The 15,806-nt window shown below is 41.4% G+C and overlaps 2 protein-coding genes across 2 annotated transcripts in view; one reads left to right on the top strand and one right to left on the bottom strand.

The window, feature by feature from the left end:
* LOC105039836 (uncharacterized) overlaps window positions 1–15,806 on the top strand; it is a 198,508-nt gene that overhangs the window by 124,334 nt on the left and 58,368 nt on the right. The window lies entirely within an intron of this gene.
* On the bottom strand, window positions 1,611–6,196 carry LOC105051620 (uncharacterized). The gene is given in 2 exon segments (XM_019852759.3): window positions 1,611–2,056; window positions 3,211–6,196. Coding segments are annotated over 2 exon segments (3,432 nt in total).

Genomic DNA, 15,806 nt, shown 5'->3' with positions numbered 1-15,806 from the left:
CGTTGATAAGCGTAGTCATATATCTATGGACATCTACGATCATGGCTATAGCACATCAGACGACACTCCTTCACCTTTTCCACATCCATCGTTGTCGGCAGCATCTCTTCCTATTTTGCACAAATAAGGTAGCCAATGACATACTGTCTTTTTCATCCCGATTCTAAAGTTTCCTACATTCACTCCATATATGTCATCAGCAGTATACATACATGACGACATGAGCCAGTTCCAGTCTGTTGAAGAGACTATTGCACATTTTGAGTGTGCAGCAGATGACACGAGCCATCAGGGAGTTTCGTATCATATAGAAAGCCATATAGGTGAGGGAGCTACACAGAAGGAGCAACATTATGAGGAGCACGAGGGACCGAGTACAAGTTGAACCTATGGGACGTCAAAAGCAACCTACGTGAAAAAACAAGAGATGGCCACCGCGTGACACATGATTTTTTTTTTGTTATATTTTTGTCCCATATGGATTTGAATTTTTTTGAAATAAAGTTCTACAATATTTTCTAAATTTATGATGTGTTGGTCATTTATTTTGTTGCTTCTAAAAATGATAGAATATTAATGTGATGAATCTAAGATTAACCTCTATCATCTCGAACTTATTCTCTAGATTACTTTTTATGTTGCTTCTATTTGTTTATTTATCTATCTTTTGAAGTTAGGAGACGCTAATTCCTACCTGTTGCTCCATATGTCTATCCCCGAGGGCCCCGGCACTGAGTTTGAGATTGTGGAACCTAGTCAAGGCTCTATTAATTAAGGTCAAAGGAATCAAACCCACGTGGGCGGCGAGTGGTGGAACCAACCGAGCAAGAGCTCAGTGGTTAGCCCACAGCCCCAGTTTGAAAATGATTGTGGAACTCAAAAGATCGACTACCGGCGTCACCTTTTCTGGAACTCAAAACTTGAAAACTTTGCATTAGAGGAAAGTTTTGTCAAGTTATCTCGATCGATTCATCCATATTTTTGTTGGACCTTATCCAATCTTTACTCTTTATTGAAAGAAGAAAAAACTCGATTCATCTATACGTGAATATATAAAAAAAACTTGATTTAATCAAGTGGGTAAGAATAAAGAAAATTGAGCCCACTTGATGTGCAGACTTGGTACTTCTTAACAGTTGTCTTTTAGGAGGACGTTTAATTCGTAACCAAAATCAGAATCGAATAGAGAATCGAAATGGATTGGAATCGAAATCGAAATTTAAATGGCCAAATCTTTTGAAATATTTAGTTCATAATCGGAATCGGAATCGAAATCAGAATTTGAATTTTAGAGAGAATAGGGATTTGAGTTTTGGATAAATTAGACCATTCCCATTCTATCCAGAATCAGAATTGGAACGAGACTCTTCCCAACCAAACACTCCCTTATACAATTTTTGGAATTGATTTCATTCATGGATTCTGACACTCATCTACTTAAATAACTTCATTTATTCTTTCCTAAAAACTTTAATTTACTCTCAATCAATGGTAGCTAAATCAAGTACATAATGTGATGACAAGGCAAACTTATTTGAAAATGCATGGGAATAGAAAAAAAGAAGATGAAGAACTTAGAAAATATGCAATAGTTACAACAAACTCTTTTATTAAACATTGATAACCCACGTATGGTGCACTTCCATTGGTTCAGCCAAATTTGTCCCCTCTTCAGTAATTTCAACTACTGATAACATTTCTTTGACTGCACGAATCTTAATGGTGACATCTTGCATTCTTGGTCGTTCATTTGGTGATTCCTTGGAGCACAAGAGACCAATTCTAATCAATGAAGTTATGCATCTCCTCAGTTGCATCCCATTAAAATTATCATTTCTAATATTGCCATCAACTTCTTCACTTTCATCTTGCAAAATTCGTGGATCCACAATCTCCATGACTCTTTCTGGGAAAGCCATATTAACAAATTTATGAAGGTTTAAGCCATCCTTAAATATGTTATTTGTAGGCTTCCTTCCCGTAAGCATCTCTAGCAATAGTATTCCGTAACTGTACACATCTCCTTGTGTGGATATTTGGCTACCCATTGCATATTCTGCATTTTAATTATTTACACTTTTAATTATATGAAAATTGATATACACATGCAAAGGATATTGCTTATAAAAGAAAATTGAAAAAAAATGAAAATTGGAAAGTTGACTAGCATGGAGCTAGGAATTTCATTGAGGAATCAACTTATACATGTATTAGATAATAAATATTTAATAGAGTATTAGAACTAATTCATACTAATTTTATAATAATTATTTGAATAGATTATTGGTCAAAAAAGGAAAATTGATAGGGGTGGAGCTAAATTTCATTTGGGGGGTAATTATGCAATCATTAATTTGAATAAAGACAAAAAATGCTTAAAGGAGTATCAAAATTTGTTGACAAAAATTATTTATTGTTTTTATTGAAGTCATGTATTTACACATTTGCTATCATTAAATATTTTAAGCAATATTCTACACTAATTATGTCAACAATATTTTTAGCATAAAATACCAATCAAATGGTAAAATATTTTCTTGCATTTTTCTTTTTAAATCTTATTTAAGCAATAGTTTTAAAGATTTAAAGATAATGTATGATTAGGAAATTTTAAAACAATAGATAATTTTTTTGTGGTAGTAACAAATGCATGCATAAAAAATTATTTATTCTAAGGCCCAAAGTTTAGGCACAGAAAAGATGTAAGCTATCTTTTATTTCTATGCTTGATGTGGCAAAAAATAAAAAACTAACTTGCTTTGAAAAAAAAAGGAGGAAAGTGAAGAAGCTACTAACCATATAATCTTTCTCTTCAAGTCCACTAATTTTATCTTATTTTATTTTATCCATATTGTATTTTTTTATGGACAAGAAATCATATATCTTAACCAATCACTTAGTTTTAAATGGAAGATTCCTACTTTAAAGGATTTTTCAATATCTAGTTGTTAGCTAGAAAAAAATAAAAATAAAATATGTTTGTATTATGCAGGAGAGAACAGAGCCAGAGTTGTTAGATCATTGATGCCAAATTTTTGGAGCGAAGAGGGGACACCCCACGGGGCGCGGGGGGGAGGGGGGGTGGTTGGGTAGAGGGGGGGCGGAGAGGGGAGGGGCGGGGGCTTGCGGGGGTGGTGGGGAGTGGGGAGAGAGAGAACTTCCTAATGCCAGACTTTTAGATAATAAGAAGAGAATATATGCAAATCTTACCTGGTGCAACATATCCGATCGTTCCTTTTATCCCCACAAAGCTTGTTGAATATTTGGAAATCGTCGAGCCCGAAGTACAGAGGAACCTTGCAAGCCCAAAATCACCCACATGGGCAGTCATGTCATTGTCAAGAAGAACGTTGCTTGGCTTCAGATCACAGTGAGTCGCTGGCACAGCAATGTTGTGATGCAGATAACATAGAGCAGAAGCCACATCAAGGGCAATGTTCAGCCTCTGAGTCAGGTTTAACTTTCTTGTCTGATGACACTCCTGAGCTCTAGGATGCAGCCACCCTTCCAAGCTCCCATTAGGCATGTACTCGAAGATTAGAGCTTTGAATTCATTACCAGCAAAATCCATGCTTGATCATGAAGTGATGATTTTGACCAGATTATTATGGCGAACATTTCTTATGATTTCACATTCGGTTTTAAAACTCTTCAGAGCTCCAACTTGCTGAATGTTAAATACCTTCACAGCAACGAACTTCTCTTCACAATCCAATTTCCCTTTATATACAGAACCGGCACTTCCAGTACCCACCAAATTGGCTGAAGAGAATCCATCAGTAGCTTTGAGGATATCATTGTAAGATATTGTAATGTACCTGTCTTCCATGGGGGACACGGATGGAGATTTTTCCCGTCTCTTTCTCAATTGCAAAAGAATCAACAGAAAACAGAAGCATAAGATTGCTACAACACTCGCAATAATTATGATTATTATCTTGCATGAATTTCTTTTGGAGGCTTGGACAGAGCAAGGTGGTAGTTGCAACCCTGGATCGCCTCCACAAAGCCTCTTGTTCCCAAAGACAAAAGATTCACTTGAATTGCCAAAGACACCATCCTTAGGCACTTCGCCTTCGAGGTCATTGACTGACAGATTTAGATACTGCAAAGAATTAAAAGACCCAAAGAACTCTGGAATTCGCCCGGACAAGTTGTTTCGAGAAAGATCCAGCTCCACGAGTCCCCTCAAGCTTACGAAGGATTGTGGAATGTTTCCTTGAAAGAAGTTGCCTTCCAAGTGAAGGAATTCCAAATGCTGACAAGCACCGAGAGTGGTGGGAATTGCACCTGACAATCGGTTATTGGAGATATTTAAGCAGTCAAGGTTGATCAAGCTACCCACTTCCATGGGAATGGACCCAGTGAGATTATTATGTGACAGATCCAGGGCTTGTGTTAGTGAGGACAGAGCAACAAGTTCCTTTGGTATGGATCCGGCAAGTGCATTATAAGAAAGGTTTAATATATCCAAATGTCCACAATCTCCGAAGCTTGTAGGGATGTTGCTGCTCAATTCGTTCTCTTCCATGTAAAGCTCACTTAATTGGGTGAGATTTCCTATAGAAGATGGGATGGGGCCTGAAAATTTGTTTCCGGACATGTCTAGGAGATTTAAGTTCTGAAGCCTTCCAATGGTAGGAGGGATACTTCCTGTAAAACGATTTGCATCTATAAACAAAACGGTAAGGTTGACCAGATTTCCAATCTCAACTGGGATGGTCCGAGATATTTGGTTTCCTCCTATCCATAACCTCTCAAGCCGTGTAGACAAATTGCCTATTGATGCCGGGAGGGTGCCTTCAAGTTTATTGTCGTGTAAACCCAACCTCTCTAGAAGGCTGCAATTGGTCAAAGAAGAGAGCAAGCTCCAAACATTGCCTTGGAGCTGATTCTCCCCAAGATTTAGCTCGACTAGATTTTTTAAGGATCCTAAATTGGAAGACACTGATCCTTTGAACAAATTCTTTGATAGATCGAGCATTTGAATCTTGGAAGCGTTGTACAGTGAAGCTGGAATATGCCCTCGAAATAGGCTCGATTGCATCACCAGAGATTGGAGGTTTGGAAGGGTGATGCCGATGTCTGGTGGCAGGGTCCCGAAGAGCCAGTTGTTACCCACGCCCAAATAAGCTAGTGATGAGAGATTGTAAAGAGGTGGCGGCATTCTTCCGGACAAGTTGTTTATGGATAGGTCGAGCACTTTCAGGCCCAGAATCTTACTTAAGCTTTCTGGAATACTTCCCTCCAAGTAGTTGTCAGAAAGGGCAAGGTAAAGGAGGGAGGACAGGTTTCCCAATGATGGTGGGATGCTTCCTGAAAGTGAGTTCATTGACAAAGCAAGAAGGACGAGGGGAGAAGCGCGGATCCTTGAGAAAGATGGTATTCCACCCGTCAGTTCGTTTTTAAAAAGATTGATGGTTTGGAGGGACGATGTGTTAAAAAGTGAATGCGGGATTTTTCCGGTGAGACCGTTCTGTGAAAGATCGATAGAAACAAGGGACGAGCAATTTGCAAGAAAAGGAGGGATACTTCCTGTAAGACCATTGCTTCCCAGATCAACGTAAGTGAGGGAGAGGCTGCTTCCCAGCAGAGGTGGGATGCCACCCGTGAGATTGTTACCAGTGGCGCTCAGTATTTGGAGCTTGCTATGGGAGCCGAACTCCCGGGGTATCTCTCCTTCAAGCATGTTGTTCCTTAGGCTGAGGCTCTTGAGGTTGGTGCAGCGAGTGAAATTGGATGGAATCTCTCCTACAAGTGAATTTGTGCTGACGTCGAGGTATTGAAGTCGGGGAAGAAGGCTGAGCTCTTGCGGGATTCGTCCATGGAGTTGGTTGTTTGAGAGGTTGATTCGTCTAAGGAAGGTGAGGTTGGCAAAGGAGGGTGATACAGAACCAGCGAGTCCCTGGGAGTCGAGATCTAGGGCGGTGACTCGTAGTGGGTGCCGTCGGCCACCACAAGTGATACCCGACCAATCACAGAAATGAAGGGATTCATTATTCCATGAGGCCAAGTTTCCCATGGGATCTGACAATAGGGACTTGAAGGATAGAAGGGCCTGCCGGTCAGTGTGGTTCTGTAAGGTGAAAGTAGCCGCAGATGAAGGGTGAAAGGAAAACGAGACGAAAGACAAGGAGAGAAAGATGACAACATATGGCCAAAATGAATTGGAACTTGGAGCATGCGAGATAGACATCTTTGGACTTTGAGAGGAATCCACAACCCAAGTGTCTTCTTGCTGCCATTCCCCTGCAAAAGCCAACCTCTATATAGACTATTTTTTTGACAAGAGTCAAGAGCCTATACATGGTCTTCGTTACTATTCTTTGTCATCTCCATATTCTGGTTTCGACCGGCACGTTTTGACCTTGAAGGGAGGCGTTGGTTATAAAAGTGAAGTTGAAAATTCCTCCAAACGAAAAATTCTGTTTTTTATTCGTAAATCTACAAAAAAATTGCACCACTTTAATATAGATGTATCCGTGGAAAAAAAATTATATGACCTATTCTTTAGGTCGTATTCTCCTGCTACCAGCACAGTTTAGTTGTTTGTCAGAAAAGGACATATAAATAAGGTTAATTCATGTAAATCCTATTCACCCTATTTCATGTTCGCATACACAATATGGTTATAGAATCAACTCATCGTGGGTTGTGACAGAATGAATTTTACTAGATGGTTACTCATTTTGAGTCCGGCTTCTATGCCGTGTCCCTTAACAAAACAAAAATGCTTTCATTAGTAAATCAGATATGCGCCTCACAAGCAAGATGGCTTTCAAAGTCGTTGAGCAACTTCTTATGGAAAATTTTTGATAGTAAGCTATGGGGCATGGGCAATAGAAACAGCTAACTGCGAGGTTATGCTGTTGATCAGTCAGAAGAAAAAAACTTAGAAAATCACAGCATTAATTGAAAGAAAGATTTTTCTCAAAAATGTTTGAAAGAAAGATGGTCTCCTCTTCAGATTCTCTTCCCCCTCTAACTAGGCTCTGCATGACCGCAGAAGTCAAGATAAAACAATTAAAAGAGAAAGAAAAAACTGATAGCTCCGATTAATTTCTGTTTCCCACTTCTCTGTCATTCATTACAGGACACATAGCCCAACCTTCCTTAGCTATAATTCAGTAAGAAATCTCTTTTCTCTTTGTAAATCCTTCCCTCTTTTCTGTTATAAAGGAGTGCATTTCATTCTCTAACCAGACTCTGCATGGCCCCAGAAATCAAGATAAAACAAAAAAGGAGAGAGAAAAAAGTGATGACTGTGGTTTCTGCTGCTGCGCCTCTCCGACCGGATGGCATGGCAAGAGTAACTGGAGTGAATGGTGTTGGCTTGATCGTACCCGGTGTAAGAGTAGCTTGGACTTGCCCCACAAAGGTGCTTGGCTTTGATGTTCAGTGGCAGACCGCTGGGGGCAGTTCCTTCATCGAGAGCATCGCAGTCCTAAGACTTTGTCTTCAACATTTTTCTCCTGGAAATGGGGCTAGACTGCTTGGGGCCCTCCCCCTTCCTCTAGCGTCAATCTGTTATTGTGCCTCTCTGATCGAATAGCATGGCTAGAGTAGTTGGACCGAATGGTGTTGGCTTCCGTCGAGGTGGAGTAGCTAGTCTATGATTGGAGCACCATGGGCTTGCAAGAAAAGTCCGAGAACATCGGAGAAGATGGTGCGGGTTCTTCGATGGGGGACCCTCCGATGGTTAAGTTAGTATTGATTGAAGAGGGAGAACAGTAGAGAAAGATAGTATTAGAGAGAGTAGAATCTAGAATCCTTCCTATCTCTAGAGGGAGAGATAGAGTCCCCCTCGTCTTCCTTTTTCTCCTCCTCTTTTCCCCTGGCTTTCCCCCCTTTTTGTTCGAGGGGGTCAACTAGATAGTTAATATTTGTCAAAGTTAAGATAGTGGCTGTCAAAGACAGAATGGTGGGTGTTAGAGGTGGTCGCACAGCTCGTTGTCCATGTTCGATGTAGCAGTGGGTGTCGGTAGGCTACTGCAAAGCTTGTCGTCCATGTTTGACGGAGCAGTGGGTGTTGGCAGGCCGTCGTAGAGCCTGTCGCCCATGAGACTCATGCATCGGAAGTCTCGAAGAGTGTCAAACATTGTGGATGACTTATAGAAAGCTGAAGCAGGAAAGAATGGGTTTCGATGAGGCATCATTGAATGGTCCTAGGCAGGTGGCCAGCCTGTCGCAAGTGGTCGGCTAGACACCGACATTTGTGGTGTTGTCCGAAGCATGATGTTGCTCTGATCACATGTCTTGGTTGCCCATATCATGATGCCAGATATCTCCATATTTGCAGGAGTGGATATGTCATTAGGTGGATGAAATATGGTCTAATACTTGGCCCCCACTTTTTAATTTAAAGTGTTCGGACTAGGAAGTAGATCGTTTGATCGGGCCATGGGGTCGCATGTCAGAATCAACTCTGTTGTCATCTAAAGCTTTGCTCGTGCCACTGGGATGATTGGGCGCTTCTTCAAGCATTGTCCAGCTTGAAGAAAATGTAGTGAATTCGAAGACACCGAAGGTCTGCACCAGGTGGTTGTTCGGTAGCCTCTTCAGTGGCCTTTAGCTGCAATCTTGATGGTGGTCATGAAGCTCATCATGACTTGGTCTTCTTCTTCAGTGCCGAGTTGGTGTTTGATGAGTTGGCTTCTTCTGCTCTGAATCTTATCAAGGTGACTTCGGATCCTGTTGAGGAATTTTGATTGACTTTAGGGTCGATGATGTTTTCTTAGGTCTCAAACCATTGGTGGCCTAGGAGGGCAATCGAACGGATGACCATGCGGGGAAGTGTTCCAAGGACCTTAATGGTCGATGTCTAGTTTGACTAGTAATTTGAGGGATCGGGCTTCCGATTCATTCACCGGTCCCTCCAGGCATTTATTAGAAGGATGCCTTATGACTCCATTCACCATTGAGGCCAGTTGAGGGATTTCTCAAGGGAATTGACCAAAGGATCACCTCAAGCTTATCCCAGCCTACCATGTGGTAGATTGGGGTGAGACTCGAAGTGTTTCAAGAGTTGTCTCTCAGAATTTGGAATGATTGTGAATGCAGTTAGTGGTTGTGATATTTGGCACTTCGAGTTCGGATGCGTGGCATCTCCTGATTGCCAGTTGGCCTGGTGCACTCCTTGAGACTTGTATAAATAGTTTGCCTCCTGATGATAGATGCATTCATCAGAGAAATTTTTTCTATCTTCTTGAATCCTTTCGTGATGGAACTGTCACCACAATCAGTGAAAGAGACCACCAGGAAGAAGGCTAAATACCTGAGGGGGAGGTCTTTGCCCAAAAGGGTGAAGGCCACCACACTAGAGCCTTCGAGTGCGGGTCAGGTGCCATTTCATTTGAGGGACCTGGGTGAGGGCTCCTCCACTTCGGGAGGGTGGCCCACCAAGGCACCTTTGCTGAGGCCTTTGCCGAAGTGCAACTCTACTGCATCACTGAGTACAAGGCCTTCGAGGCCTTCAAGGGCGAGCTCTTTGATGCTTCCACCATTGGATTCATTTAGGGCTTTGAGAAGCACATGATGCCGTAGTTAGACCTGTATTGCCTCCACCCTGGGAATAGCGACAAGGAGGTGGGAGCCTTCTCCTCAGATGAGGATCAGATCTTCATCCTTCTGTCCCCCTTTCTCTCCCTCTCTTTTTGTTTTCTCTTTTTGTTTTCTTCTTCTTTTTCTTCTATTTTTGTTCGGTGCCCCTTTGGCACTGACTTCATGTAAATATTTTTCTTGTGAATGAGAAAATGAACTTTGGCTATTGGCACCTCTTCCATGATTGCACTTCATTTTTTCCTTCTTTTGCTGAAACCTTTGATGCCGTTCGATCGTGCAATCATTGGGTTGGAGGCTTCAGTGTATGCTTGACTTCCTTCATTGGGCAGGCCTTTTGAGCAGCTAGGTTGCTCTTAGAAATCATGGTTTCGGGGCTTCAGTGTGCACCTGATCTCCACCATCGAGCAAACCTTTTAGGCAGTTAGGTTCTACTCGAAAATCATAGTTTGGACTTTGACGCACATCTGATCTCCATCATCGAGCAAATCATTTAGGTAGGTAGGTTCCCCTAGGAAATCATGGTATAGGCTTCGGCATGCATTTGACCACCATCATCGGGCGAACAGGAAGGTTCTCATAAAAAATTATGGTTTGGGCTTTGACGTGCATCTGACCTCCATCATCGGATGAACCTTTTAGGCAGTTAGGTTCCCCTCAAAAATCGTGCTTTGAGACTTTAGGGATAAAGCTTTTAAGGTGGTTTTTGAGCCAGCTTTTTAGCCTAGGCCATTTCCATCGATCGTCTTAACCGCAATTGTTTGCTATAGCATCATCCTACCAAAGTCCTTGTCTATGGGAAGCCTCATTTTGGTTTGGTATTCTCTTGTATCTTCAGCGCTTCACCAACCTATGCATCGAAGTCACGATGCCTATGCTGGGGCACCTTTGAGAGGTTGGTATGTTGATTTAATAGTCAGCATCTGCATGTATTTGATCACCTTTTGTCTTATCTAGAGTTGCACCGAACACCTTTTTTCTATTCACCTCTTTTCCTTGGGAGCTGGGCCTTCATGCTAACAAGACACGTACCCTAGGCATTTAATATAAGATGTTCTTCGAGGGCTGTGATGCATCAAAAAGGACAACTGGCACTTTGACTTCTGACAGCATAGCCTTCAAGCTTCTCCTCCAGTGACGTGTGTCCCATGGCCAATGGGATGGCTGGAGGCAATAAAGGCATGACTCCTCTATAAAAAGAGCCCCTTTGCCACTTGAGGCTGAGATCATTTGGTTGTCCTTTTGAGATGTTGCCATTCTGGTTCTTGGAGTGCTACTGCTGCTTGCTCCCACCTGGCGTGGCCTTCTTGCATCCCTATGAAGATAGGATCCATCTCAAAAGAGTGTGCTAAAGGGAAGCGCATTGGGTAGCATCTTCATTTGGCATGGGAGATGTTGGAAACTTCTACGATCATGCTCGTAGAGTCACGATGGCAGCCACTGGGATTGCTCTTGATGTTGTTCCTTGAGAGGAACTCGGACCTTTCTAGAGGGTGGTTTGATTCCCCAAGATAGTTTCAATGTGGCCTTTCAGCCCTCCTTGGAGGTTTATCATGAAGACTAATGCATCTCCTGGGGCTGTGAAGCTGACACCATCAAGTCCTACAATTTTCATCAAGCCAACCCTGTGTAGGGCTTGGATGGTGACTGTGCTTGTGGTCTTTCTTTTTTTATTGTTACGGGCTTCATCCGATCGAAATTCTCTTGTAATGAGATCTTTTTTTTTTAATAAAATATTTCTTTGCTTTTTCATTTGCATCTTGTGTGGTTGCCCTGATGCTATCATAAAAGGTTTCTTTGAGATGTCACCTAATATCGAACCAAGATTACTTGCGGCCCTCACTCAGACCGTCCTCGGACAGAGGGTTGCGTGAGGTTTTCGACGTCGCTCCAATGATGGATTTTAATCCGTCCAGACCTTATGATCAGGTTTTCGTGTAGGAGGAACGGCATTATTGAAGATAAAGGCATAAAGAATTGCATTACTTACTGGCGATGTACCCAAGGTCTTTCGAAGCATTGGGCCTATGGAAATCGAATGTCATTAAGAGTTGTTGACATATAGGATCTAGGTCTGTCTACTTCTGTAAGCTGACACGATACTTCTTGGTTTGGGGTTCATCTACTATGTTCGATTGATTTAAGTGCTCTAGCCCATTCAAGTGCAGGGTCTTTAGGTCGAGAGATATTGGGAGACATCGACCTCAATGTGAGCTTTGCAGTGATTAGCTACCCATAGCTAGTATGATATCATCCTATCCTGAGCTCTTGCTTCAAAGATTCATGATGGGAATTGGGCTCCAACTCGTCTGGCGAAGTGGCAGATCACCATGGTTGAGAGTTTCCTTCATCCCGACATTGTCGAGGATGCCTGCACTCGTAGAACGGAGTTCTTCGCACCTTTTCATACTGAATACCAATAGTTTTGGAGCTCATCCCTTGACCTTCCATGTTCCCTGCTTTGCTTGCCATTGATGGATCCCAAGGTCGTGTTTGCGGTTTTGACCATCGGGTCACCATCGGGGTTGTTGCCCTACACTTCTGCACCAGTCTGGTGTGATCCTCCCATGAGGTCTTTGTTCCGATTCTTAGGTATCCATGGTGGGTGAGATCTCAGGAATCACCTTCTAGCTAATGACACTCCATGGTGTTATGGTCATGGTGGAAGGTCAAAGAAAGGGACACGATAGTGAAATTATTGTGGAGGATTCTTCATCCCCCACTCCTTGGGTGGTTGTTTGGGGTGATTCTCTTCTCCTTATTTTGAAGCTCTGCGGTCATCACTGGAGGCTTCTTTTTGTCACCGTTCTTCCTTCTTTTTTTTGAAGCTATACTTCATCCTCCTCGACTCGAGTGTCACTTTGTGTTTAGGTTATGAGGTTGGTGTTGTCCCTTAGGAAGTTCTCATTGAGGGAGAAAACTAGGTGCTTGTCCTGAGTCTTGCTTCATTGCCTACATAGTGGTGGATTCATTGAAGGCACAGATTGTTGGGATGATGGTGTTAAAGTACACCAGATATTCTTTTTAGCAACATTTTTTCTCTCTAGATGGTGGGAAAGATGCTGTTGCTGTTCTTCAACTGTGGCTGCTAGCTGTCACAGCATATCGTAGGTCTATTTTTCAATTGTTCAAGGGAGTGGGTCGACCCTTGCAAGAGGTTGGAGATTTAGACTCTCGCATTCTCCCCAAGAGTCATCGAGAAGGAGTTACTGAAGAGGGTGTTGGGTGCCCTCATGGTGTCACAGACTCTTTAGGGGAAAATCGGTAGATCTGTCTCATCATCATCAATGAATTTGGTCCACTTGGTATTCGAGAGGTCGTTTCATAGAATCCCAAAGACATCCCGCATTCGGCATGGCGTATCCTGGCAATAATGGTTTGCAGGAATAGGCGGCTTGGGTCTCTAGCCGTCGATTTGGATGATTTCTAAGATCACTCACTTGGTGACACCTACCGCTTGGTTAGCGAGAGTGGTTGGGAGAGTTTAATCTTGGCTATGCTTATAAAGGACTCTTTATTGCCCTTTGGACCAAGATTCGTTAGTGGTCTTCCATGGCATAGTGGTGCTGTTCCACCACCATCAAAAGATGGTGGGTGTCTTCTTTATGCTTGGGAAAGTTTGAGTCTCTAATCAGGCTGTTGTTGGGTGCTCCGATGAGAGTCAATGTAGCAAAGGCTTGGGCTTGGCATAAGAGGCATTGGAAATCCTTCATTGCTCCGACGAGAGAGTCGGGTTGGCGGTCATTAGAGGTTCCTTCCACATCACACTCAGCCGAGGGGTTGATATCTCTTTACTTCTTCTCTTGCGTTATCCAAGTATAGGCTATGAAGGGGTTCTAACCCAACTATACCCTATCAAGCTTTTCCATAAGAGGGAGGAGAAGAGGATTTACAGAAATTATGAATCTTCTATTTGTTACCACTTCTTGCACTAAATCAAGTATAAACTATGAAGGGACTTCAACCCAACTATAGCTCATCAAGTCTCTTGGCAAGAAAGAAGGAAAGGAGGACTCTAAACTTTAAAAGCATGAAAAAAAATCCAAAGAAAATTGACTTCTAACCATGGTCTAGCTTCATCGCAAACTCCAAAAAAATTGCTTAACCAGACATGATACGTTTAGAAGCTATAAAATCGTTTAAAAAAATATGGAAGAGACCTTACACTATTTATTGAAATTTAAAGTTGTAGAAAATTAAAGGTATGCAGAACTTAAATAAGAAGAAAAAGAGCAAAAAAATTAAACTATCCTATATGCTGAAATTAAACTTGCAGAATTTAACTTGCATAAGTAAAAAATAATAGAATATTAAAATAAGAATTCATTGCAAAAATTTAAACTCTGTAACTACAATATACTTCTAACACCTAAGCCATTGACAGGTCTTGGAGCTAAAAATAAAAATTAAAATAAAAAAAAAACTAAATTAGGATCTCCTCTCACAACCTTTCTGTACAAAACTTTCTCTCCTTCTGATTCTTGCACATCCTCCTGGTTGACTCTCCTTCTCGTGCGTCAGAAAGATAGAAAAAAATAGGAACAAGATAGCTAAAGAACCTAGGAGGTAGGATGAAGGCCTCTATAAGAGCTATGGCGTGGAGAGAAAGATTTTTTTGGTAGAGACATTGAGCTTTATTTATAGGTGTTAGGAGGGAGGAGGTTTTTATATTTTTTTCTAGTGGGACTAATGATATGAGATATAATTTTAGGGCCCTAAGAGATGAATGGTTGAGATGAAGAGATAAGGGAGGAAGAAGGGGCTAGGATCATTGGAGGCATAGGGTTTTTCTAAAAAAACAATTCCTTTTGGCTTCCACGTGATCACGCATTCATCTTTGCCATGTTTGCTCCCTCGTATTGCACTTGAACCCATTCTCTACATAGCCATCTGCACGTCCCAGCTCATGTACTAGCCAAAGCAAGCATGGAAAAGCCCATGCACCCCCTTGTTACATGAGTGGTCCACCATGGACCCCTTTCTTCATAAGCAGCATGAATAACCCAAGCCTTTTCTCTTCTATTGTTTTAAATGCACCATGGGCCCCTCCTCTTTAATGCTCATGTCCCAAGTTTATTTCTTTCAAAGAAGTCCTTCCTCTTTTTGTGCTAATACTGTGCATATCCCTTGCTTTATTTTTTATAGATCTTCCACATGTGCAGCATCCTTCCGTGCTCGCATCACACCCATAACTATCCCGCATTTGGAATATCGTGCCGTATTCACATAAGTTCTCTCCCATATTTATTCTTGATTTGATCTGAAACTTAGACTCAGGCTCAATCTTCGAGTCAGATTTTTCACAAATAATAAATTCGAACTTTCCAACCAATGATACCTAAAAATTAACAAGAAAAGTATTAAATTCATAATAAATTAGATTAATTAACGCAAGTATTGATACTTTTAATATAAATTTAGCTTCTCTAAATTTTGCTCATCCTCGAGTAAAGTAGATAAATCAACAGTATGTACCGACTTATTCTTGAATTAAAAGTTATCCTAGGTACTCCTAAAAATAGCTGATATCTAATTAGACTATTAAAGAGGTACTTCATTGGATTACTAATTCAGTTCAGTTATTGGTTGAGTGTTAGCCATAAAAATTATTGGAGATCTTCTTTCACTAACTTTCTACTCTACTCTTTAAGTCCTCTAACTTGATATGAGCTGAGTTTATTGTCTTCTTGCAATTTAGTCCCCTTATTATCTATTATTTTTTTTCAAAAAGAGTTTAGTACAATATCTTAGCATCTTTAGTCTTCTAGCTAACCCTTATAGCAAGCTTTCAGCCAATATCTCCCAAATCAGTTAACTTTAGGGTATTAGATATAGAACACCCCTCGGATTTACTGACTCGAGTCCAAAAAAAGTTATAAGGTGAGACTGACTCTATAACAAGTCTCTTGACATTTTCACCTTTTGGCATTCTCTCAGTCATCTGTAGTTGGTAGAATTATCTTCAGAGGAAAAGAGTGTTGGTGAAGAATTTTATCATGTACAACTCTTCGAGCTTCGACCGCAGTACCATCGAAGAAGTCTCATCAAGTATATGAATCATCACATCATCTGCTAAGTATAAGTGGATCGTATGCATCCACCTGCATCTGAAGAAACCTCCAATCTTATACCCCCATGTTAGTCAGTTTCTCCTCACATAAGAGAGCATCGATCAATCCTTGCTAAATGAGCATGTCTTTCACCCTCACTTGCCATAAGGAGAAATTATTCTTTTCATAAAACCTGTT

This window comes from Elaeis guineensis, chromosome 9 (assembly GCF_000442705.2).
Source record: "Elaeis guineensis isolate ETL-2024a chromosome 9, EG11, whole genome shotgun sequence".
Taxonomy (NCBI): domain Eukaryota; kingdom Viridiplantae; phylum Streptophyta; class Magnoliopsida; order Arecales; family Arecaceae; genus Elaeis; species Elaeis guineensis.
The sequence above is the reverse complement of the archived record's forward strand: the minus strand, read 5'-3'. Positions and strand labels throughout refer to the sequence as shown.